Source organism: Lepidochelys kempii, chromosome 1 (assembly GCF_965140265.1).
Source record: "Lepidochelys kempii isolate rLepKem1 chromosome 1, rLepKem1.hap2, whole genome shotgun sequence".
In the NCBI taxonomy this organism is placed as follows: Eukaryota; Metazoa; Chordata; order Testudines; family Cheloniidae; genus Lepidochelys; species Lepidochelys kempii.
The window spans coordinates 52,923,495-52,950,842 of record NC_133256.1 but is presented as its reverse complement, the minus strand read 5'-3'; the positions used below and the strand labels follow the sequence as shown (position 1 = coordinate 52,950,842).

Here is a 27,348-nt window from a genome sequence, read left to right as displayed (position 1 = left end):
TGTGGCACCTTAGAGACTAACCAATTTATTTGAGCATAAGCTTTCGTGAGCTACAGCTCACTTCACTGGATGCATTCAGTGCAAAATACAGTGGGGAGATTTATATACATAGAGAACATGAAACAATGGGTGTTACCATACACACCGTAACGAGAGTGATCACTTAAGGTGAGCTATTACCAGCAGGAGAGCTGATGTGGGAGGGGGGGACCTTTTGTAGGGATAATCAAGGTGGGCCATTTCCAGCAGTTGACAAGAACGTCTGAGGAACAGTGGGGGGGGGAATAAACATGGGGAAATAGTTTTACTTTGTGTAATGACCCATCCACTCCCAGTCTCTATTCAAGCCTAAGTTAATTGTATTTGAAGTAATTTGCAAACTGGATACAGTTAACTTAGGCTTGAATAGAGACTGGGAGTGGATGGGTCATTACACAAAGTAAAGCTTTTTCCCCATGTTTATTCCTCTCCCCCCTCCCTCTCACTGTTCCTCAGACGTTCTTGTCAACTGCTGGAAATGGCCCACCTTGATTATCACTACAAAAGGTTCCCCTCCCACCGGCTCTCCTGCTGGTAATAGCTCACCTTAAGTGATCACTCTCGTTACGGTGTGTATGGTAACACCCATTGTTTTATGTTCTCTATGTATATAAATCTCCCCACTGTATTTTCCACTGAATGCATCCGCTGAAGTGAGCTGTAGCTCACGAAAGCTTATGCTTAAATATATTTGTTAGTCTCTAAGGTGCCACAAGTACTCCTTTTCTTTTAACAAAATATTTGTGTTTCTCAGAAGGATGAAGGCATGAGGCCTTCCATTTCCTGCCTCATTGTGTCCTTGAGCCACACAGCCATAATGGCATAACTTATCTCTATTGAATGCTGCAGCTTCACATGTCTGGTGGATCTGTGGTGTCTGTGGCTATATATCTTTTCTGCCTGATAATAGGGAGCCAGGCGACAGGTCTTATTTACAATTTATGCAGTGTGACACAGAGGCCCATTAGGGATTCTCTAATCTGTGTCAGAATCTCTTGTCAGGCCAGACGTACTTCATAACCTAACACACTGTCGTCATGATATATATCCATATAGTGGGATGTAACTTATCATTTCAAAAGTAATAACTGACTTATTAATATTCCTGTGCTGTGTACATGCAGGGTGTGTACTAAGGAATAGGGATGAATGCTAGAATTATGTTCTTAAAATGTGTTTGGCAAGCAACACACAAGCACAGTCTGCCCTAGACAAAGGAATGTGGATTTGCTGGTCATCAGGCAAAGACAACGAATGCACATTTACATAAATGGTAAACAATGCCATCAATGTAGCAAGTGGAGGAGCTAGCCTCTCGCGAAGAGCTGAACCTCAAATGATAAGTAATTGAATCAGCTGATTGTATACAATATTACTGTATTATAAAAGTGTATCAAGCAAGGTCTTTTATGAACGTTAACAACACATTGGTGATTAATATAACCTGAAACGTATGTATTAACACTATATGAGGAATTATGAATACTCACTGATATTACGCTTAAAGTCTATGACCTAACAAAGGGAGAAACAGCTTTTCTCCCAGACAGAAGGGAAGGCAGCTATCTACTTGTCTCCAGTGAAATTAAGCAAGAAGTGACCAAAAATAATGGAAGCCCACATTTATGGGAGGTCCACAAAAAGTGAAGAATGGTTCACGATTATCATCCTGTTGCCGGCACCCAGTGCCCAGAGGCAAAACAACAGCAGGGGTTTGTGGCCCGGTGTGCGTCACCCAATAAACACAATGGGGTGGAGAAGCAGAAAAGTTTATTTGGAATTCCAAAGAAAGGTACAGGGAGAGAAATCTCAAATCCTGCACACCAGAGCAGGTCATTACACACACTTTTATATTCCTTAATGCTACCGCACTACATATCAGCAAATCAAAGCTTTGCACAAATACTCTGCCTTCCTTATATGGGTTACAACAATGTTTATTTCCTGCAACCTCTAACAAGCATTCCTAGCAATTTAAACAACCAGCACATCCTGTCTGGCCTTGTAGCTGTCTCTCCTGTTACCTTTAACTTGGCGTCAGCAAACCTTACACTATGAGGCATTATCTACAACTGCAACATTGTTTTAAGAGCAAAAGAGCTTACTCAAACCAGCCAGGCCTGAGTTCTATTAAGGGGGGTTGACAAGAAGCCCTTAGGCCTTCAGAAGGGAGATTTCCTCGACCCTTATGGCCTTCCATCCCCTCGACTTAACTAGTGGCCATGCCCTGGGGTCTCCAACAATCCTGAGTCTGGGGACAAAACAGTGAGTTTGGGAAGATCCAAGGAGACAGAATAAGTTATCTTGGCATCAGTCACTGGACGGACACAAGGGGCCAGAGCTCTTGTAAGATGAGAAAGATGGGTCTTTACAACCTAGGGGGTTGAAGTCTTTGGGAACTGAATATAGGTGAGAAACCTACTTCAGCAAAAAATATTTTGCCTGGGAAGAAAAAGGAAGCAAGCTGTCTTGACTTTGTGGAAGATGACCAAGGGGGTGGTCAGTCATCTTGCTGGAGGGAGGTGTGGTAAGAATCGTAACAAAACTAGTTTTGGTTCAAGGTAGGTCTTGGTCATTAGAAAGCATTTTTTCACTTTTATTTGTTTGTAATTATTTCCATCTTTATCCCTTATACCTGAACTCACTTAAAATCTCTCTCTTTTTGATTAAATAAACTTGTTTTACTTTCATTCAAAATCAACCCAGTGCTGTGTTTGACTTGAAGGGATTATTAACTCCAGTTAAAGCAACAAGCTGTTGTGCTTTGTCTCTTTAAAGGAGCAACAGACCTTATTACTCCTCTGAACATTCCACGAGAGGGCTGGACATTTCAGGGCAGACAGTTCTGGGAAAATTCAGGGCTGGGAGTTTGTTGGCGTCACTTGGCTAGTAACAATCAAGACTCATAGAGACCAGAGTGTGACTTTATTGTAACAAACATGCTGTTGGCATCTGAGTTGCTGAAACAGGGTGGTTCTACACACAGATACTAAGTGCATGCTTGTACACTGACTGAGAGCATCGAGACAGGGAGCTATAGCAGCAGAGCATTTTAAGGCAATCAGGGCTACAGGACAGGCAGTGACACAACCTCTCACTGGTCTGGGTTGAATCCCACAATGTGACAACTGATTAAGAGTCTAAGTAGTATTGCGGATGTTGCACTTCTAAGTCATGGAGAATATGGAGAATCAGAGAAGGAAAGTATTAGTGTTAAATGCAGACAGAATGTATTAATAGATAAGACTGCTACTACTGGAGTTCAAGCAACAAGTGTAGCAATAACAGAACTATTATAGCAGAAGTTACATTTAATACATGCGTAGGCAGTCTGCTGTTATTACAGGACCCATGGTACTTCCACAGCTTCCAGCACAGGTGTCAGAAAGATCCTGTCAGTGTTTCCAAGGTGATGATAGTTACTGAGAACTATCCTGATAAAGAGAATTAATTTGCAAGGAGATATTATAGATATTTCATATATGTTCCTAAGAACATATATGTTCTCTGTGGCCCTTTGGGCTCTTCAGCCATGGAGGTGAATTATTTTGGATGGAAATTATAGGCTCTTCATTATAACCCAGCTGAAGAACAAGGCTACTAGGATAATAGCTATAAGAGGTCTGCCAGACTGTGCTGTTGAATAGTTTGTGTTACCTGTATCTCTGCCACCATGTTCTCATCAGGCTTCAGGTGAACAGTGAAGGCCTCTCTCATCTCTCTAACACCGTCAAAAAGAACCTCAATCTCCACAATGTGCTGTGTTTCACCCTCCTTAAATTCAATTTCTAAAAAACACAATAAGACATTTTAAAAATAAATCTGCTGTTCACAATAGTTAGGCTGCTGATCTATTCTATTCTGGCATGACAGAGAGAGCTACAAAAGTTAACACTTGTCTTGCAAATTACATATGTGCATGTGACTTGAATAAACTAGTTTACATTATCCAAACACAATCAATAATTAATTAATTAATTAATTAATTAAATGTGTACTAACTGGGCCATCTCATTTCCTGTGAAAGGGCCAAGAAAATACTGAGCTTGTGGAGTTTCCCTGGGATAATCCAGTCAGGGATGCAAGGTTTGCCCCTACCACTTAATGGGCTGGACTCTTTAAATCCACAGATGTTGTGAAATCCATGGGGAAATCCTCTGGATCACAGAAAACTTGCAAAGGGCTGGGGATTTTGGGCAGAGGCCCAGTGTTCTGTCCCTGTGTCTTCTGTGGAGCATGTTTCCCTCAGAAGTCAGACCACACTCTGTTGGCTTACAGCACAGGGGCGGAAGCAAGCGCAGGGTAAGGCTTATAGAGTCAGTGTCAGCTGACACTACAAGTTCCTATGGATCTGAGAAGGGATAAGTGAAACTCTTATGTGAAGGAAACACATCCCACTCAGCAACTGGAATGGGACATTTCTTATTTGACGGTTTTCTTTCTGTTAACAGCTTCTTTCCTCATTCATCACTGGGTAATGGTTAACTGCTTTCCACCTGTGGAAATCTGAGGAGGTCCAGTGTTCTTGCTGGAGGCGCCAGGACCAAATCCTGCCCTTCCTCTTAGGCCACCAGAAGAGTTCTTCCAAAGTGACAGAACTATTCCAACACCTGCTTATTAGCATCCGGTCATTTCCCAGACTACCAAGATGGGTGGAATGAGGAGAGAAACTGCTAGCAGAAAGGAAATTTTCAGCTAAGAAATTTCTCATTGTGCTGCACAGCTTCTTTCCTCACTCTTTTCATGGGAAGTGGCAAGCAGTGAATCACGGAAAGAAAGAAGCAAAGGATAAATAGAGTTTTTAAATTGTTATTAGAGTAGGATAATAGGTGCAAATAGAAGTCTCACCCCATAATATAGAGTAAGAATTTGTATATTAAAGAATTATTTGGAACCAACCCAGCAACATGTTCCTGCCAATAGACATCTCTGCAGAGGAATGGAAACCTACTTTGTAAATCTTCCTCAGATGAGGCTCATATCCTTTCCCGCATGATGATCCTAGGGAGCTTGCAGAGGAAGCCTTGACTCCATCTCAACAAATAAATTCTCAGTTGCTTAACATGGCAACTGGTGCAGTATTTTAACATCTTGCCTGCAGCAACGCTGAGAACCTAAGGCCTTGGTATTTTGGATAGAACGAGATGAACAGGGTACAAGTGATGGCATGTGTACTCCCTATGCTTGAAATATCCCTTTACAAATCCATTTATGCCACCACCTTCCACAGGAGTACTAAGGGCTGAAACAAAATGATGGGAGAACTAATTTCCAGGAATTGTGGAAAGAAGAACTTACTTAAAACAGAAAGGTTTCTGGAGCTATAAGAATAAGTTATTCCTCATTGCAACAGCTACTCCGGGGGGAATTCTGCACCACTGAATGTTCCCTCACAGATTTCTTTGCTTCCCTGCAGAAAGTGACGGGGCAGCAAAGGGAAGCTACATGAGGTTGGGGTGGGAGCCTGGAGATGTGCATGGATGTAGTTTGGGGGGACACTGCCCCCCAACAGAAGTGAGGCATGGCAGGGGCACACACGCAGAGCTGCCCGACTGAAAGAGGGTGCCACTTGGCTCCGCTGACTTTGCAGCTGGACGCCGCCTCCTGGATTCCAGTGCCTGTCGTGCTCCCCTTCTATGTGAAGGGAGCCATCCTGTTTTCTGTACAACAGTGAGTCCCCGTGGTGGGGCAGGGCAATGGGGATAGGATGGGGCTGAGAAAAAAGAGGCAGTGGTGAAGGAAGGGGATGGGATTGGGGAGGGGATGGGCAGGGGACAGTGGGGAAGAGGGATGGGATGGGGAAGAAAAGAGGAAAGAGGATTTGAAGGGGGAGGTGAACAGGAGCCCAGCATGCGGCATCCCCTTGGCAGCAGCTGCAGCTAGGGCTCCCCCATTAAATAGGCCCATAGACCCCCCCATCCTTCGGAGCCCAACTTTCCTGCACCTATACCATCCCATGAGCCCTCCGGATACCCACCCCATTGAGCGCAAACCAGCTGCAACTGGCCCCTACCTCCCCTGTACCTGAATCCCACTACTGAGCCCCCCACACCCTGATGCCCCTGCTGAGCCTCAACCACCTTCACCTGGACCCCTCTGCAGAGTCCCATTGTCCTGCACCCAGAACCCCACCATGAGCCTCTGTGCATCCACATCCCCCACTGAGCTGCCTGCACAAGACTGACCCACACAGAACCTCTAGCCCCACACGTGGATCCCCCCCACACTAAGCCCCTCTACACTTGGATCCAGCTGGGCTGAGTCTGCCTGCCCACACCTGGTGTGCCTAGCACAGACAGGCAGGGCCCCAGTGTGTTTCTGGGCAGATCTTGCCCTTGTACTGAGTCAGGGTTTGGTGCAGCCTCGCTGCCATGTCTCTGTTCCGTAGGGATGGGGGGCTACACGGTGATCTCCCACCTCCATGCAGCTAGTGGCCTGTGCGCCCCACTGCTATGCTGGAGCCTCCACATTTATTTATTGACAAATAAAATTTTCAGAATTTTGCAGAATTTTTAAACAGTGCACAAAATTTTTAGTTTTTTGGAGCAGAATTTTTAGTATTTTTGGCACAGAATTCCCTCAAGAGTAAACAGCAGTGTGGTTCTTGTATGGATAGAGGAACTAATTCCAAACCCGGTCTTTTTGAGGCAGTGGTAACTAGAAAGGCCAGCCACAGGTTTAATCTGTCACTCTAATTAATCTTGACACCTGATGATCATCAGATGAGGAGAGAGAGAGATCTCTGCCTAAAGACTACCACTAGGGCTGTTACACACTTTTCTGTGGTGTTTGGTTATAGGATTCCAATCAGCCATCCTAGAGTAGAAACTCTAGAGTAGCTAAGATCACCAGAACTGTGGTGGTTGCTGTTATTTATATTCTTTATATTATTTATTGGGAGGCCAAGGCCCCATTGCGTAGGGCACTGTACAAACAAGAGGCAGTTTGTTTGTACGAAGTGTTTGCTGTTTCCCCTTGCACCAGAAATATAAATTTGACCAGATCAGTAACTGAAATTTCTGGGTTGAGTTCTGCCTGCATATCAAAGAAGTACTGATGAGGCCAACTGAAAAACTCTGTTAAACCACACTTCTCTTCCATTAACCGGCTGTTAATGTAGGTCATCAGGTCTGTATGAAGAAGTCCCTGCTTTAAGTGGTCTGGTGTTCTCTGCAGGTGCAATGGAGGTTCGTTGGTTGTCTATTAAGTCTGAAGTGCCTTCTGGGCCACTGGAGGAGTAGGAGAAGGATTTCAGCTCTCTCTTCCCCTTCCCAGGACATTATTTCCACTGCTGAGGAGAAGCTGTGACCTCTGTTTATTCCCTAGTTTTGGAAGGATATAGACACTCCTGCTTCAGCAATAAGCCAGCCTCTGATGGGAGGTAGGAGGAGACTTCTCCTGTGAGCACCATGACTGCTCTCTACATGGTTTCTTCTACCTTCTTCTGAAGTAACTTGTACTGGTACTGTTATAAACATGACAATGGACTCGATGGACCCACTGGTCCGAACCCATGTGGCCATGTCTCTGTTTTTGTTCAGATATGCACAGTTAGATCTGTAGAAGTGAATAGTACAAGTTGCTGCCTTACAAAGGGGGCACTTGATTTTGCTTTTTTCAGTCCCAAACTCTCTGAAGTTTGCAAGACTTTCCCCTGAGACGGTTGTGAGGGGGGTTCCCCTCTCTGTGGGAATCCTCACACTCCTGGTTGAGCTTCTCATGGTGGAATCATGGCTTCTGGCAGGGGTTGAGGCCTCACATGCCTGCCTGACTCAAAGCCGACCCCCTGGTAGTGAGAAGGCCAATAGCTTGTGGTAGCCAGGCATAGATCACTCTCTCCAGCCTGTGCCCTGGCAATGTGAGGGTTGATGGCTTGTGGCATCAGGGCATAGCTCGCTCTCTCAAGCCCATATCACATCATAGTAAGGTTTGACGGCTTGGGGAGGCAGCAGGGCACAGTTCTCTGAAGCTCCCAGAAAGCTGCCTCTTGGACTTGGCTCAATGCTTGCAGGGCTTCTCTGCTTCTGCAGTGGGAAGCAGACACAACCCACTTGAGAAGTGCTGTACTGGAGAAGACAGAAGAGTAAAACCTCAGTAGTCCATTGATTCCTCACCTCAGGAGAGGGGAAGAGGTGCTTGAAGCTTAAATGAAGTCAGTACTGCATGAAAACAAATAAGAATTAAAGTTATAAAACAAATGGTCTGAAGAAACTGAACTGACATCTTGTTCCACTCCTGGAGGCAGAAAAATTCAGTGGACTGAGCTAAAAGACAAAGCCTAGTCTCAGAGCCCCCAACAACAACACTGGATTGCCGCTGAATTCCACAGGTGGGAGGCATTATCCACTAGTGATGAGCAAGGAAAGGAGCTGTGCCACCACAAAAATGACTATGGAATGGTTTTCCAGAAGCAACTGGAATGCCCACAGCCCTCTGCACCTTCACAATGAAATTTAACAACCGCTTGAAACTTGCCATCATGAGCCTAATTCATTCCTAGTGTAAACCCACTGATTTCCCTATAACAGAGTTACATCAGGGATTAATTTGTTTCATTATGGCTATGGCACCATCAGAATGGCTACATGATCCCCAAGCAGAGTTTTGTCTGAGGTGAAAAATGGCTGCAGGAAACCATCCTAGGCCTTCAAAGCAGAATGCTAAAGAAAATTAATCTGTTTATCTGTATGAACATTAATAAACAAAGTTGATTAAAAAATTGAAGTATTTTGACGTAAGGAGTAAACACAAAGGATTCATATTTCCCTTTTATTAGCCTGGAGGTTTATTTCAGGTAAGTTTCCAGGATGTCTGCGGCCCTCTGGGCGCTATAGCCCTGGAAGTGAACAGAAATCCTGAGGAGGTGCACATTCTCTGAGGATGCCACCCAGGGATTGTCTGGCTGCCACACCTGTTGCTTCCCTTTGTACAGAGACTATGCCCTGGTCTACACTAGGACTTTATGTCGAATTTAGCAGCGTTAAATCGAAGTAAACCTGCACCCGTCCACACGATGAAGCCCTTTATTTCGACTTAAAGGGCTCTTAAAATCGATTTCCTTATTCCACCCCTGACAAGTGGATTAGCGCTTAAATCGGCCTTGCTGGGTCGAATTTGGGGTACTGTGGACACAATTCGACAGTATTGGCCTCCGGGGGCTATCCCAGAGTGCTCCATTGTGACCGCTCTGGACAGCACTCTCAACTCAGATGCACTGGCCAGGTAGACAGGAAAAGAACTGCGAGCTTTTGAATCTCATTTCCTGTTTGGCCAGCGTGGCAAGCTGCAGGTGACCATGCACAGCTCATCAGCAGAGGTGACCATAATGGAGTCCCAGAATCGCAAAAGAGCTCCAGCAAGGACTGAACGGGAGGTACGGGATCTGATCACTGTATGGGGAGAGGAATCTGTGCTATCAGAACTCCGTTCCAGTTTTCGAAATGCCAAAACCTTTATCAAAATCTCCCAGGACATGAAGGACAGAGGCCATAATAGGGACCCGAAGCAGTGCCGCGTGAAACTTAAGGAGCTGAGGCAAGCCTACCAGAAAACCAGAGAGGCGAATAGCCACTCCGGGTCAGAGCCCCAAACATGCGGCTTCTATGACGAGCTGCATGCCATTTTAGGGGGTTCAGCCACCACTACCCCAGCCGTGTTGTTTGACTCCTTCAATGGAGATGGAGGCAACGCGGAAGCAGGTTTTGGGGACGAAGAAGATGATGATGAGGTTGTAGATAGCTCACAGCAAGCAAGCGGAGAAACCGCTTTTCCCGACAGCCAGGAACTGTTTCTCACCCTGGACCTGGAGCCAGTACCCCCGAACCCACCCAAGGCTGCCTCCTGGACCCGGCAGGCGGAGAAGGGACCTCCGGTGAGTGTACCTTTTAAAATACTATACATGGTTTAAAAGCAAGCATATGAAAGGATTACTTTGCCCTGGCATTCGCGGCTCTCCTGGATGTACTCCCAAAGCCTTTGCAAAAGTTTTCTGGGGAGGGCAGCCTTATTGCGTCCTTCATGGTAGGACGCTTTACCACTCCACGCCAGTAACACGTACTCGGGAATCATTGTACGACAAAGCATTGCAGTGTATGTTTGCTGGCGTTCAAACAACATCCGTTCTTTATCTTTCTGTGTTATCCTCAGGAGAGTGAGATATCATTCATTGTCACCTGGTTGAAATAGGGTGCTTTTCTTCAGGGGACACTCACAGGAGCCCGTTCCTGCTGGGCTGTTTGCCTGTGGCTGAACAGAAATGTTCCCCGCTGTTAGCCACGGGGAGGGGGATGGGTTGAAGGGGTAGCCACGTGGTGGGGGGAGGCAAAATGCGACCTTGTAATGAAAGCACATGTGCTATGTATGTAATGTTAACAGCAAGGTTTACCCTAAAAGAGTGTAGCCACTGTTTTATAAAATGTGTCTTTTTAAATACCGCTGTCCCTTTTTTTTTCTCCACCAGCTGCATGTGTTTCAATGATTACAGGATCTTCTCCTTCCCAGAGGCTAGTGAAGATTAGAAAGAAAAAAAAACGCACTCGTGATGAAATGTTCTCTGAGCTCATGCTGTCCTCCCACACTGACAGAGCACAGACGAATGCATGGAGGCAAATAATGTCAGAGTGCAGGAAAGCACAAAATGACCGGGAGGAGAGGTGGCGGGCTGAAGAGAGTAAGTGGCGGGCTGAAGAGAGGGCTGAAGCTCAAATGTGGCGGCAGCGTGATGAGAGGAGGCAGGATTCAATGCTGAGGCTGCTGGAGGATCAAACCAGTATGCTCCAGTGTATGGCTGAGCTGCAGCAAAGGCAGCTGGAGCACAGACTGCCACTACAGCCCCTGTGTAACCAACTGCCCTCCTCCCCAAGTTCCATAGCCTCCACACCCAGATGCACAAGAACGCGGTGGGGGGGCCACCGGCCAACCAGCCACTCCACCACAGAGGATTGCCCCAAAAAAAGAAGGCTGTCATTCAATAAATTTTAAAGTTGTAAACTTTTAAAGTGCTGTGTGGCATTTTCCTTCCCTCCTCCACCACCCCTCCTGGGCTACCTTGGTAGTCATCCCCCTATTTGTTTGATGAATGAATAAAGAATGCATGAATGTGAAGCAACAATGACTTTATTGCCTCTGCAAGCAATGATCGAAGGGAGAGGGGAGGGTGGTTAGCTTATAGGGAAGTAGAGTGAACCAAGGGGTGGGGAGTTTCATCAAGGAGAAACAAAGAGAACTTTCACACCATAGCCTGGCCAGTCATGAAACTGGTTTACAAAGCTTCTCTGATGCGTACTGCGCCCTCCTGTACTCTTCTAACCGCCCTGGTGTCTGGCTGCGCGTAACCAGCAGCCAGGCGATTTGCCTCAACCTCCCACCCCACCATAAATGTCTCCCCCTTACTCTCAGAGATATTGTGGAGCACACAACAAGCAGTAATAACAGTGGGAATATTGATTTCACTGAGGTCTAAGCGAGTCAGTAAACTGCGCCAGCGCGCCTTTAAACGTCCAAATGCACATTCTACCACCATTCTGCACTTGCTCAGCCTGTAGTTGAACAGCTCCTGACTACTGTCCAGGCTGCTTGTGTACGGCTTCATGAGCTATGGCATTAAGGGGTCGGCTGGGTCCCCAAGGATACATATAGGCATTTCAACGTCCCCAACAGTTATTTTCTGGTCTGGGAATAAAGTCCCTTCCTGCAGCTTTTGAAACAGACCAGAGTTCCTGAAGATGCGAGCGTCATATACCTTTCCCGGCCATCCCACGTTGATATTGGTGAAACGTCCCTTGTGATGCACCAGAGCTTGCAGCACTATTGAAAAGTACCCCTTCCGGTTTATGTACTCGCCGGCTTGGTGCTCCGGTGCCAAGATAGGGATATGGGTTCCGTCTATGGCCCCACCACAGTTAGGGAATCCCATTGCAGCAAAGCCATCCACTATGACCTGCACATTTCCCAGGGTCACTACCCTTGATATCAGCAGATCTTTGATTGCGTGGGCTACTTGCATCACAGCAGCCCCCACAGTAGATTTGCCCACTCCAAATTGATTCCCAACTGACCGGTAGCTGTCTGGCGTTGCAAGCTTCCACAGGGCTATTGCCACTCGCTTCTCAACTGTGAGGGTTGCTCTCATCTTGGTATTCATGCGCTTCAGGGCAGGGGAAAGCAAGTCACAAAGTTCCATGAAAGTGCCCTTACGCATGCGAAAGTTTCGCAGCCACTGGGAATCGTCCCAGACCTGCAACACTATGCGGTCCCACCAGTCTGTGCTTGTCTCCCGAGCCCAGAATTGGCGTTCCACAGCATGAACCTGCCCCATTAGCACCATGATGCATGCATTGGCAGGGCCCATGCTTTCAGAGAAATCTGTGTCCATGTCCTGATCACTCGCGTGACCGCGCTGACGTCGCCTCCTCGCCCGGTATCGCTCTGCCAGGTTCTGGCGCTGCATATACTGCTGGATAACGCGTGTGGAGTTTAATGTGCTCCTAATTGCCAAAGTGAGCTGAGCGGCCTCCATGCTTGCCTTGGTATGGCGTTCGCACAGAAAAAAGGCGCGGAATGATTGTCTGCCGTTGCTCTGACGGAGGGAGGGGCGACTGACGACACGGCTTACAGGGTTGGCTTCAGGGAGCTAAAATCAACAAAGGGGGTGGCTTTACATCAAGGAGTATTTCAGGCAGGACTTCACGGAGGGTTCCAATAAGAAATGGTGCACCTAAGTTATTGTTCTTATTGGAACAAGGAGGTTAGTCTGGCCTCTGATAGATACATGGCTAGATTTACCTCGCTGCGCCTTCTCTGTGAGTGACTACAGTGTGACCTAGAGGAATGAGTCCCCTAGACAGGGGAGGGGGGGAAGCAAATGAGTACAAAACAAATCTGGTCTATTTCTTGTTTTGATCCACTCCATCTATCTTTTACATCTTTGGCTGGCAGCAGACGGTTCAGAAGGACTGCATGCCATCCTCATCTCTTGCCTGCCCGGCAGAAGATGGTACAGTACGACTGCTAGCAATCCGTATCGCCTGCCTGCTCACCATAAGACGGTTCAATAGGACTGACTGCAAGACTAAAGAGAATGACCTGGTCAAGTCACTCCAAATTTAGTCCCTGCGCCCATGTCTGCCCAGGCGCTCCTGGCCGACGTGGCCAGGAGCACCTCCGACATGACGAGGATGGCTACCAGTCGTACTGCACCGTCTGCTGCCAGAAGGCAATGGGTTGCTGCTACTGTGTAGCAATGCCGTACCGCGTCTGCCAGCACCCAGCAGACATACGGTGACGGTTACCTGAGCAGGCTCCATGCTTGCCGTGGTATGGCGTCTGCACAGGTAACTCAGGAAAAAAGACGCAAAACGATTGTCTGCCCTTGCTTTCACGGAGGGAGGGAGGGAACGGGGGCCTGACGATATGTACCACCCGCGACAATGTTTTAGCCCCATCAGGCATTGGGATCTCAACCCAGAATTCCAATGGGCAGTGGAGACTGCGGGAACTGTGGGATAGCTACCCTCAGTGCAACGCTCCGGAAGTCGACTCTAGCCTCGGTACTGTGGAAGCACTCTGCCGAGTTAATGCACTTAATGAACTAAGAACATTTTCTGTGGGGACACACACACACTCGAATATATAAAACCGATTTCTAAAAAACCGACTTCTATAAATTCGACCTAATTCCATAGTGTAGACATACCCTATGACTCTGCCCCCTAAATGGAGCATGGGGGAATCACTTTATGGAGGGACTGCCTAATAATTGTCTCAGTGAGGTGTCCAAATACTTCCCCGGCTGACTGATGTCCAGAGAGTCTCTCCAGGCCACACAGGCTGTAGAATACTGTTCTCATTTTACAGCTCTGAAATGGAGCTGTCAGCCAGAGAGCAGAGAATGGGAACAAGATCATGTATATCAGAAGGGAGGGTATTGCTAAGAGTATCCCAGCAACATGCTCATTTCCCAGAAGATTGCTGGCCTATACTCCATCCCCAGCCCTTCTGTCTACTAGAGGTTCATGGAAGTTACTATAACCCTAACACTGCACTAATCTCACTATGACCTATAAGGATGTAGAAGAGAACCAGGTTTAGGGCTGTTTGGGATTGTTCTCTGCTCCCCACTTCTTTCCAAGCATGGAGTGAGTTGCCTCCACCATCCTTTACACATCAGATCTGACAGTCTTCAGGGTGAGTCAGGTAAGTGAACAGCCAGGTTATGTGACCCTCTGAATCTTAGTTGACACTTATGGCCACATAAACTAGATTAGATAGGCTACAGAATTTTCTTCTTTACTCCAGTGCATATTTCCAGTTATTTCCCAAGGCATTGGTATTGTATACAAATTATCCATATCCTGATTTCAGGTCCTTTTACCTCATTTTGCCCTTTGTCTTTCCTACTGAAATATGCAAATCACATCTATGAGATGCAGCATTAGGTTACTAACTCAGTGTATTCTCTAGTTTATTTATCAGTTATTGCTTCTGGGTTAACTTTGTCGGTATAATTCTCATACAAAATTCCAATATAAAAGTTTTGCTTCCTTTGAGTTTTTATTCTGTGAGTAGGTCATAGGGGAAAGCATTTCGCATTGCTGAATACTTACTTCAGAATCAGTAATGCTTTCTTTTAAAAACATTCATATGCTGGATTACTCTCCGAATTACTGAGAATACACTGCAACTCCAAATTGTTGGAAGATAAAGAATATGAAATTCCATTCCTGTGCCTTATTAATCCAAAAGGCAAAAAGCACTAATGAAGGCAGCTAAAAAGTATTAAAAGCTTAAAAGTTCACAATGCCTTTTCCCCCTTTAAATACTGTACAATTGTGGCTGAAATAATCAATAGGATGTGATACTGATCTGACTGACAGCCGGAGAGTCTTTTCATACCTTCTGACACGGGGTGGTAGTCTTCTCCAGAGGTGGCAGAGCCATCCTTTGTGTGAACCCTCACAATGGAAACCTTTGACGTGTCTCCCAGACGAAGCACTGGAATGTTTACAACCACCAGCTGTCCTGTATCTTTTGGTTCACTGACACTAAATTTGGTCTCACCAAACTTAATAATGGCCTCTGTAATAACAGAAAAAAGTGTTTAATAGTGTTCACAAAAGAGCTTTTCAATACCAAAGTCAAAATGATATTTGTAGGGTCAAAAATAACTCCTCACTGTCTGCATGATCTCTGATCCTTATCAGGGTTTCATTTTGTTCGCCAATAGAAGCACCATAGGAGGAATCACTTCTTGGAGTGCCAAGAACCAGACGAAGCTCCTCCTCTTCTTCATGGAGAGAGTCGTCCACAAGTATGAGGGTGCAAGGTTTCTCAGTCTCACCTGGAATCATCATGCAGAAAGTAACATCATGCAGAACTTAAAATTGTTTCTAGATGTATTACAGGCATTTCTCTCAAGCTTTAGGACCCACAAGTCAATTCTATCGGTCACAGCACCTATACTGGCCCTATCTAAGTATATAACGAATGAAAGTAATAGCAATAGCAGCAGCAAAAACATTTTTATTTACTATAATAGTAAGACTGGGTATTTACATAGTTGTACAGCTAATACCTCACAACGCCTGTGAGACGTAGAAGAGTATTATCCTCATTTTCAGAGGTGGAAAATGAGGAACAGGAAGGTTCAAGACCAAATTTTAAAGAACAGTCTCTAATTTTGGGTACTTTAATTTACGGCAGACCAATTGATTTTCCTATCACTCTCAGTTCCCACTGATGCCCATGGGAGAAGTGGATTCTTATCACCTTGGAAGATCGGTAGAAACATGTCTCTAGTTGAACAATCAGAAAACAATGTGTGTAAAATTAGTCTATTCAAGCCCATTTAGAGCAGTGGCTCTCAACCTTTCCAGACTACTGTACCCCTTTCAGGAGTCTGATAGTTTGATAGTAACCCAAGTTTTCCACCTCACTTAAACCTACTTGCTTACAAAAACAGACATAAAAATACAAAAGTGTAACAGCACACTATTACTGAAAAATTGCGTACTTTCTCACTCTTACCATATAATTATAAAATAAATCAATTAGAATATAAATATTGTACTTACATTTCAGTGTATAGTATATGGATCAGTATAAACAAGTCATTGTCTGTATGAAATTTTAGTTTGTACTGACTTCACTGGTACTTTTTCTGTAGACTGTTGTAAAACTAGGTATCCCTGCCCATCTTGGCTAATAGCCATTGATGGACCTATCCTCCATGAATTTATCTAGTTCTTTTTTGAACCCTGTTATAGTCTTGGACTCCACAACATCCTCTGGGAAGGAGTTCCACAGGTTGACTGTGTGTCCCTAGCCTCTGTTTGCCAGAAGCTGGGAATGAGCGACAGAGAATGGACCACTTAATGATTACCTGTTCTGTTCATTCCCTCTGGGGCACCTGGCATTGGCCACTGTTGGAAGACAGGATACTGGGCTAGATAGACCTTTGGTCTGACCCAGTATGGCCGTTCTTATGTTATCTTCCTTTAGTTGTCTCTTTTCCAAGCTGAAAAGTCCCAGTCTTATTAACCTCTCCTCATATGGAAGCTGTTTCATACCCCTAATCATTTTTGTTGACTTTTTCAGAACCTTTTGCAATTACAATATATCTTTTCTGAGATGGGGCAATCACATCTGCACTCAATATTCAAGATGTGGGCGTACCGTGGATTTATACAGAGGCAATATGATATTTTCTGTTTTACAAGCTATTCTTTCTTAATGATTCCTAACATTTTGTTAGCTTTTTTGACTGCTGCTGCACAATGAGTGGATGTCTTCAGAGAACTATCCACAATGATTCCAATATCTCTTTCTTGAGTCGTAACAGCTAATTTAGACCCCATCATTTTATATGTATAGTTGGGATTATGTTTTCCAATGTGCATTACTTTGCATTTATCAATATTGAATTTCATCTGCCATTTTGTTGCCCAGTCACCCAGTTTTGTGAGATCCCTTCGTAACTCATCACAGTCTGCTTTGGACTTAACTATCTTGAGGAGTTTCGTATCATCTGCAAATTTTGCCACCTCATTGTTTACCCCTTTTTCCAGATCATTTATGAATATGTTGAATAGGACTGGTCCCAGTACAGACCCTTGGAGGACATCACTATTTACCTCTTTCCATTCTGAAAACTGACCATTTATTCCTACCCTTTGTTTCCTACCTTTTAACAAAAAGAAAAGGAGTACTTGTGGCACTTTAGAGACTAACCAATTTATTTGAGCATAAGCTTTTGTGAGCTACAGCTCACTTCATCGGATGCATACTGTGGAAAATACAGAAGATATTTGTTTTTATACACACAAATCATGAAAAAATGGGTGCTTATCACTACAAAAGGTTTTCTCTTCCCCCACCCCACTCTCATGCTGGTAATAGCTTATGTAAAGTGATCACTCTCCTTACAATGTGTATGATAATCAAGGTGGGCCATTTCCAGCACAAATCCAGGTTTTCTCCCCCCCACACCCCCCCCCAACAAACCCACTCTCCTGTTGGTAATAGCTTATGTAAAGTGATCACTCTCCTTACAATGTGTATGATAATCAAGGTGAGCCATTTCCAGCACAAATCCAGGTTTTCTCCCCCCTACACACATCCCCCCACCCCCCAAACAAACCCACTCTCCTGTTGGTAATAGCTTATCTAAAGTGATCACTCTCCTTACAATGTGTATGATAATCAAGATGGGCCATTTCCAGCACAAATCTAGGGTTTAACAAGAACGTCTGAGGAAGGGGGAGGGGGGTTAGGAAAACAAGGGGAAATAGGTTACCTTGCATAATGACTTAGCCACTCCCAGTCTCTATTCAAGCCTAAGTTAATTGTATCCAATTTACAAATGAATTCCAATTCAGCAGTCTCTCGCTGGAGTCTGGATTTGAAGTTTTTCTGTTGTAATATCGCAACTTTCATGTCTGTAATCGCGTGACCAGAGAGATTGAAGTGTTCTCCGACTGGTTTATGAATGATATAGTTCTTGACATCTGATTTGTGTCAATTTATTCTTTTACGTAGAAACTGCCGAGTTTGACCTATGTACATGGCAGAGGGGCATTGCTGGCACATGATGGCATATATCACAAATTGTATGATAATCAAGGTGGGCCATTTGTGCTGGAAATGGCCCACCTTGATTATCATACACATTGTAAGGAGAGTGATCACTTTACATAAGCTATTACCAGCATGAGAGTGGGGTGGGGGGAGAGAAAACCTTTTGTAGTGATAAAGACCCATTTTTTTCATGATTTGTGTGTATAAAAGCAAACATCTTCTGTCTTTTCCACAGTATGCATCCGATGAAGTGAGCCATAGCTCACAAAAGCTTATGCTCAAATAAATTGGTTAGTCTCTAAGGTGCCACAAGTACTCCTTTTCTTTTTGCGAATACAGACTAACACGGCTGTTACTCTGAAACCTATCTTTTAACAGTTACTCATCCATTAGAGGACCTTCCCTCTTATGGCATAAGAGGGAAGGTCCTCTGCATCATAAGATTTACATATAGTGGAAAAAACTTGTTCAGGGCTTGGAAAAAAACCAGAAGTTAAAAATGTCGAGCATATAAAAATGAGGACACAAGAAACTGTTCTCCAGTCAAGCAAAAGGAGGTTTGGATTGATAACCACCAAGAGGGACTCAAGCAATTTTTCCCTCAAAGGAGAAGTAATACCCAATTTTCTCATGTTCCTTCTTTGGGTTCAATATTTTGAGTCACCCAGGCAGACTGAGAAAGAAGAAATAAGCAGGAAGGAGGAGAAACATCAGACAGCAATAATTAATTTAGCTGTGTCCCTATGCAATGTTAAAGGGTGTTTACCCATTCCAGCGACAGATAGCTGGATTTGCTGATGGTCTGCCTAATGGGGCCAGAACTTCTGGGGGTTTCCTCTGTGATATCACCTGCTATCCAGATCTGCCTGCAGCAAAGCAATGGGATCCATCTGTAAGGATGAGTGGTTGGGTCTTAGCAAAAAGATATCCCTTGTGTCTCTATAGATGATCCCCCTCGAGTTCAGGATTAAGGCAGGATGGTGTGAGGAATATTGTCTCTGCTCACACTCTACCTATTCTGTAGAGAGAGAGCTTTGTTCCCCCAAGCAGTCTCTATGTCCCTTGCTATGAGAAAAAAACTCACATGATTTAAAGCAAAACCAACTCTGACAGAATAAAGGATTCTAACAAAGAATTGTAGCTTACCAGGAAGGAAAGTGATGATGGAATCGTCAGTGTTAGGACGTTCTTCAAAGTCCATCATTACCTGGGCTGAACCCTGCCGACTATAGCAGCGCACTGTAGATGTGTAGCAGATATCCCCGCTCCTATATATCATGGCAGAAATCTCTTCATCATTTTCGTTGACAATGTACATAGGTTCTTTAAACTGCATCTTAGGCACTAGACAGACACATACAAAGGAAGGAATAAAATATCCAGAATGATCAATTCCTATAGCCACTGCTTTTAAGATAATGGTGTTATGTGCCATGTTATATATGCTTATGATATGGCAGACTCCTCACCAGGTAGCAACTGATTTATTTAGCACATTTCCCACAATTCAAAGAGTGAAATCTTGGCCCGACTGATGTCAATGGAAAAATGTCCACTGACTTCAGTGGGTCCAAGATTTCACCACAATTGCTTTACAAAACTACAAGCTATGGCCCTGATTTTGATCTCACACTGGTATAAATCAGGAATATTACAACTTATGTCTATAAAATTACAACTAGCAAATGTAAAACTAATATAAATGTATTTATCTTCAGGCCTTATGTACATTTTCTACATTCCCCATGGTTTTAGGAAAATAAGTGAGAAATTATAGCCAGCCGAAAGTGTATGTAGACCGGTAAGTGCCCAGAAATTTTATAATGACCACAAGTGGTCAGGAGCCCGATTTTACACCTCATCCAAAAGATCACAACTTCAGCAATATAGTGTTTCCAAACACCATGCCTGGACATTAGTTCCATATGGACTCAGAAGGAAGAATATAATCTATTGCATTGCAAGCATCATTTTTCTTCCTGTGAAAATAATTAATACTTACAATCAGAGACTGAGTCATTGATGAAGATGGTAGCTTTGCTTGGTTCTCCAAGGATAGCATTCATGGGCATTCGCAGCACAAGCTCAAACCTCTCAATTCCTTCTAATACTGGCTGTCCAAGGTCATCCAGAATGATCACACGGAAAGTCTGCATGTTGACTCCAGGGGCAAAATCCAAATTACGACTGATGCCTACGTAGTCTACCCCAGCTACACAAAGAAACAACTGAAGACATTGATGGAACTGTTTTTCACAGCATTTAGTTAAAGAAAATAAGGGATCTAAAGTCAGGAAGTTGATGATAGTAACTCATAAAAATGTAATTATCTCTTTCTTTTATTGTCAATAAGTACTTTTTACTCATTTAAAACTCTCTAGAACTCTTGCAGCCATGCAAAGCAAAAAGCTTCTTACCTAGAAGGGATTTGGAGCAGGGCTGATTCTAATCTCACTTACCATGTTGAAAATCAGGAATAACACCATTTAAGTGAATGGAGCTATATTGATGTAAAACTTTTGTAAGTGAGATGCAAACTATAGTTTGGGACCAACCAAAGCGTTCTGGGAGAAACAATTTAACAGTTTATCCAGTGAGGGAAGACCAAAAACACAGTCTGGCTGTAAACTCCTATAATGCTGTTATGCTTTTCTGGAACAAAAAGGCATTCAATATTTAGGGTGAGGTAAACCGAACAGATCATATAAAATAATAGTTAAGAAATGAAGTAAATGGACATTCTTTCTAGACATCTTAATAATCTCATTTTCCAAGAGAAAGCACAAAAATGTGGAAAGGCATACTAATAATAAACCCAGACTTTAAGTCTTCCTGTCATGGGCATCATAACAAGAAGGCTTATGACAACTAAGAGTATTTTAAAATTATATCAGTAACTAAACACTAATGTCTGTTCATGCTCAATGTAACCATCTAGGAAAAATATCTGGACTCTTCATGACTTCTCCACATCAAAAGAACACTTTAGCATAAAATGCCATGTTTTAGAAACAGACTAAGTACAGTATGTCTCCAGCTCCAGATACCAATTTAGAACTTGATCCTTTCAGCATGTGGATGAAGGCTCTGAGGGTATGTCTGCATGTGGAGCTGGGGGTATGGACTCCCAGCTCACATAGACCTACTCACATTAACTCTCCTGGAGCTGGCACACTAAAAACATTGGTGAGCTGGGGTAGCATGGGCAGTGGGTGAGCGGCGGCATGGGCTAGTTGTGCTGAGTACCTACCTACCTACCTAACTGGCCCCCTGGGTATGTACTCGGGGCAACTAGCCTGTGGTGCCACTCACAGCTGCCTGTACTGCCACACCTGCACTATCATTTTCAGTCTGCTAACTCTCCTCGAATTAGCACATGAGTGTGTGTCTTGTGAGCCGGGAGTCATTCCCCTAGCTCCAAGGGTAGACACAGACTAAGTATAATAAGCTGAGGACAGAAAGAACTGTAGGCTGGCGGGCTGGCAAGAACTCTGTGCCTAGCATGTATTGGGAGGCAATGAGCAACTGAATGTGAGAGATAATAGTTCGTGGGAACCACTGGAAGGCTGAAGCTCATAATTTGCCCTTGCTTCCATTTCCATCTAAGGGCGGCTCTTAAACACATTTGAATAAGCCCTTACTTCATGTTAGCAGTAGGAATAACTGTGATATCTAAAAATGGGCTGCGTGCATCTCAAATGGATTATGGGAAGTGCTGAGCAGCTTCAATGTTTAATTAAATTCATGGTAGCTGAGGGCAGCCAGCACCTTCTAGGATAAAGCCCATGGTTTCCATTCGTCAGTTTTCATTTCAACACCTGTCCATGCCCCTTCTCTGCTCCTTATCATGCTCACTTTTCCCCTTACTAGCATGCAGTTCAGTGTGGGCACAGAGGTCTCCTCATACTTCTGAACATCACACACTATGGAGAAGCCTCCGTTCGAAGGTTCAGAGCAAACACCAAGTGTGGCATGCCTAGCCTTGTGGCTCTCTGAGCCACTTCTGGGCCTAAACCAGAAGTCTTCAGGATTGAATCCACACTGGATGTACCAGTGCTCCATGTTAAGACATATTAAGGAAAAATGACACAAGAGCGAAATGATCACTCACCCTCTGCAGTTATTGGTTCAGTTTTGCGAGACCTCACTGTAACAGTAGCAGCTTTGGACAAATCAGTTCCAGTTCTCCAGACATGCACCTCAACAAAGCCAGCACTCTCATCAACATAGTATTCAACATCTCCAAAGTAGAAGGCTGGTTCTGGTAAAAAGGTTAAAGTAATTTAAAATTATTAAAGTTTGCTTCTTACCAGAGAACCTACTTTTAAGCATATATAAAAAAATTAAAAATAAATAAAAGAGGAAGGATGGTCCAGTGGTTAAGGTCAGGGACTCGGCAGTCTAGGGTTCAATTCCCTGTTCCACCTCTGTGATCTTGAGACGTCTCTCTGTCCCTCAGTTCTCCATCTGTAAAATGGGGATGGCAACATTTCTCTACTTCAAAGGGGGACTGTGAGGATGAATACATTAATGATTATAAGGCGCTCAGACAAATGTGAATGTAAGTATGGTAGGCAGACAGAAACAAAAGAAGGAAAACAACATAACGTAGAAAAATATACCAGATGGACTGTCCTCATAAAGCCTGCAAAACACAAACCACAGTTGACCTACCTAGACACTTCTTCAAATTTCTTATAAAACTCCACCTCTTCCACCAAGTCTAAATCTACTGGTCAGATCTAGGTGCAACTCTTTCTTTTTAATTGATCTGCATCTGTTCATGCCTTTGATAAGGTCTTCCTCCTAAGTGATTTTGTTCTTTGTTTTCAGTTAGGATATTTTATTTACATGCTGTGTTCTTTATGGTGCACATATTTATGGTCCTATAGAAGTAAATAAAATATTAACATAGACTCCACTAGTTGTCATTCATTGTAGACACTTTCATTAGTGTTGGAGAGACCTAATGCTCTTACAGATTCTCCCCTCCACTATATTTAGTCTTGGAAGGATTACATTTTTATTGGTAAATGTTGGTAAACATCCATTTCACCGCACACACACAAACTGATGAAAACATACTTCCATCAATAATTAAAATTTACAAATAGGCAAAGTAAGAAAAATGTTGCTTGAGAACTTATTAGATTTTGAATTAAGGATTTTGACTTTATATATTCTGACATGTGATGTTGACAACTTGTATGTTAAAGATTACAAAAGCTTATTTTTCTGAATAGCAACATCTACCATCATTAAATAATTGCTGTCTGATCCCACCAGTAATTTCTTGCCACTGTGAAAGTTTAAATAGATAAAAATGAAAAAAAAAACATGTAAAATAAACATTGCTATTATCTGTCAAAATTATAAAAAAGTAAAAATTAAACTCTGCCAGTCCTGACTATAATCTACACAGAGAAAAATACATTAAAAATCAGCCAATAAATATGAAAATCATAGCCTATTTATCACTACTTTGACCTTTCATGACCTATTATTGCCAGTCATTTTGCTTCTGCATATCTCCCCAATTCCTTTCTAATACATTTACTTTAATGTGCTACCAACACAAACTGGATTTCACATGTTCTGGGGATGCATTCCACTTAGCACACTAAATACTAAAACCCTGCAAAATTTAAAATGGACATCATGGGGGCTTAAAGAAAAAAGACTAGATATAGTGAGTCTTCTCTTAAGCTATCTCAAAATGGGGGGGAGGGGGAGAGGGCGCAATGCACCCAGAGTGCCCACAATCTGGAACGTACATTTGTTTCAATGGTAAAACATTCAGACATGCTTATCTGACTGTAAATCAGTGTCTTTTTTTATTTAAAAGCTCCAAGGAAATCAAATAAAAATCTATGCCAATGCAACCTTGTGGCTAAAATTTTTACAAGTGCACAAGTCAATAAATTAAATGTTATCATACCTCTATCCATCTTACACGTAGGGCAGTAAAGTCAAAACAACATAGAATAACACAGAATTCTGTGACAGGGTTATGGTTGGTGTGAGAATCAGAACATTTCTCACTTTGTTGTGTGTGAAACGTCAACCATAACTCTGCCCTTGATATCAATCATAAGGGCTTACTACATTTTTCTATTTTGTTCTTAAATAAAATACTACATAATCCAACTTGATTTTTAAGAACCACAGTGGGTATGTCTATATGGAAAAAAAAAACCCCACCAAAACCAACAACCACCCACTTGCAGCAAGTCTCAGAGTTGGGGTCAACTGACTGCACGTTGCTGGGCTCAAGCTGAGGGGCTAAAAATAGCTGTGTAGATGTTCCCACCTAGGCTCTGAAACCTGGTGAGAGAGGTGGATCTCAGAGCCGTCTCCAGCCCAAGCAGGAACATCTGCATGGCTATTTTTAGCATTGCAGCACAAGCCCTAAAAGCCTGTGGCAATTGACCTGGGCTCCGAGAGTCGCTTCTGCAGCATTTTTTTTTTTTTTTTTTTTTTTGCTGTCCAGACACACCATTTGTGGCCAGACCTAAGCTCCCTCTAAGCTGCATGGGCGCGCAGCTGCCTACTAAGCACAGTACAGGTGCTCAAGGCTGCGGCAGGGAGAGATGTCTCTCCCCTAGCCCCGGACCTGCCATGGACAGGGGACAGGCGCCCTTCCCCCAGCACCGAACCTGATGCTGCCAGGGGACAGGCACCCCTCCCCCAGCCCTGAACCTGCCGCGGGTCGGGGACAGCTGCCTCTCCCTTGGCCCCGACCCAGCCCAGCCCCAAACCTGCCGCTGCTGGGGGACAGGTGCCCCTCCCCTGGCTCTGACCGAGCCTGGCCATGAACCTGTTGTGGGTGAGGGACAGGCGCCTCTCCCGCAGCCCCAACCCAGCCCAGCATCTGCTGCGGCCAGTGGACAGCCACCCCTCCCCCCAGTCCAGGTGCTGCTGCAGGGAGAGAGGGGGGAAGGGAGTCCTCTCTCCCCACCATAGACCCAGGGAGCCCCGCTGCTCCCCAAACCCCTCATCCCCATCCTTGGCCCCACCCCAGAACCCGCATCCCCAGACAGAGACCTCACCTCCCCACCCCATCCCTCTGCCCCAGCCCAGAGCCCAAACCCAAAGCCGGAGCCCTCACACCCCTATATCCCAACCCTCTGCCCCTGTCCTGAGCCAGTTCCCACACTCCAAATCCCTTGGCCCCACCCCTCCCACATGAATTTTTTTATGTGCACCAATATGGAGATGATGTGTCACACATCACCTCCTATTGGTGCACATAACAACATTAATTCGGCACATGGGTGGGAAAAATTAGAGGTAACACTGGACATGATCTATTCTCTGATTTAGGTCTTGACTCAAGGACGTAAGTGCTTATCTTTAACCATATGAACAGGAGCAGCAAACGGGGGAGTTTTGAGTTCTCCAAGTGAAGGAGAAGCGACTACATGACCCTGGGAGTGAGTTTGCTGTCTATTTGTTGTGTGCTTGCTGCTTTCCTGAAGTTTATAGTGTGGTCTGGTTGGGGGTGTATGTGCTGGGCCTAGCGGCCAGGCAGGCAAGGCTGAGCGCTTCCTAAGAAGGATATAGCCCGCCAACCTTTGATCTTAATTCAGCTTTTCAGGGAGAACAGGGATTTAAAAAGTCAGTTCATAAGCAACCAGAAGAGCTTGCGAACAGGAGCAGCAAGCAGGGGAGTTTTGCAAGGAAGTTTAGAGAGGGAACGTGAAAGCCAGATACAGCTAACATTCTCTAAGCTCAGACCAATAAACAGCCCATCCCTCAAAAACAAACAAACAAAAAGCTGCAAGAATAAAAATAATGCCAGCAGAAATCCAGTGCAGAGTGGGGGGCAATCCAGTTAATTGCACTGAATGCAGCATTTACGATTACCTGCCTTGTGGGCAGGTGGCGTACGTGGGCATTCAGTGTAAGCAACTCATGGTACAGTCTCTTGAGACCAGAGTGGCTGAACTACAGGAGCTAGGGGAGACAGAGAGATGCACGACTTTCCAGGACACAGTAGAGCAGTCCCACCCGTACTCTTGACAGCCTCTGTGCTGTTGAGGAGGATGAAAACTTGGGAAAGGAGAACAAGAAAAGGGAGTGGAGGGAAATGGTCCCAGAGTTGGGAACATCCTTCCAGATGATGTCACGGTGTCCTCTCGCATTAAGGATACCTCTCTGAGGGAGAGGACCCCAGTTATTAGGAAGAGTCCAGTAACAGTAATGGGGGATATGATTATTAGAAATATAGATAGTTGGTTTCAGAGTAGCAGCCGTGTTAGTCTGTATCCGCAAAAAGAAAAGGAGGACTTGTGGCACCTTAGAGACTAACAAATTTATTTGAGCATAAGCTTTCGTGAGCTACAGCTCACTTCATCGGATGCATCCAGTGAAGTGAGCTGAGGCTCACGAAAGCTTATGCTCAAATAAATTTGTTAGTCTCTAAGATGCCACAAGTCCTCCTTTTCTTTTTATAGATAGTTGGGTTTGTGATGACCAGGAGAACTGCACAGTGACTTGTCTGCTGGGTGTGAGAGTTGTGGATCTCTCGAGACATCTAGCCAGATTTATGTTCAGCGCTGGGGAAGAGCCCATGGTGATGGTACATGTAGGTACCAATAACATGGGGAAAGGTAGGAGAGAAGTCCTGGAAGGCAAATTTAGTCTGTTAGGTAAGAGATTGAAGTCCAGGACCTCCATGGTAGCTTTTCTCTGAAATGCTTCCAGTTTCACAATGGGTCTCAATGTGTGGATAAGATGATGGTGTAGGGAGGAGGGTTTTAGTTTATTAGGAACTGAGCACTCCATCTAAACCATCTAAACCAAAAGGGAACCAAATTGCTGGCACGTAAAATTAAAGAAGGTCATAGAGGAGTTTTTCAATTAAGGGCTGGGGAAAGACGAGAGATGCGGAGGAGCATATAGTTTGGACAGAGACATTGCTTAGGGAGGATATCCTAGTGAACAGGAGAGGATAGAAGTTGATAAAATACAGATAGGAGCTGAAAAGAAACAGTCAAATGGAAAAAAGAGTCCCATTCAATTACATTACTTGACAACTAAATTAAGAGTCCCATTCAATTACATTACTTGACAACTTGACATTACTTGACAACTTGACAACTAAATATTGACAAATTTGATAAGTGTTTGAAATTTATAAATGCTAGAAATTGAAATACTAAGATGGGTGACTTTGAGTGCCTGGTATTAAATGAGGATATTGATAGAATAGGCATCACAGAAACTTGGTGGAAT

At 44.2% G+C, this 27,348-nt stretch overlaps 1 protein-coding gene across 3 annotated transcripts in view; it reads right to left on the bottom strand.

The window, feature by feature from the left end:
- Nucleotides 1-27,348, bottom strand: part of FREM2 (FRAS1 related extracellular matrix 2) — a 222,782-nt gene that overhangs the window by 44,999 nt on the left and 150,435 nt on the right. For all 3 annotated transcript variants that reach the window (XM_073342495.1, XM_073342500.1, XM_073342508.1), the window contains exons 7-12: nucleotides 22,223-22,372; nucleotides 20,114-20,323; nucleotides 19,258-19,455; nucleotides 15,212-15,376; nucleotides 14,932-15,114; nucleotides 3,697-3,827 (exon numbers count right to left, since the gene is read on the bottom strand). In XM_073342495.1, coding sequence (XP_073198596.1) covers nucleotides 3,697-3,827; nucleotides 14,932-15,114; nucleotides 15,212-15,376; nucleotides 19,258-19,455; nucleotides 20,114-20,323; nucleotides 22,223-22,372 — 1,037 coding nt within the window. The remainder of the gene's footprint in view (nucleotides 1-3,696; nucleotides 3,828-14,931; nucleotides 15,115-15,211; nucleotides 15,377-19,257; nucleotides 19,456-20,113; nucleotides 20,324-22,222; nucleotides 22,373-27,348) is intronic.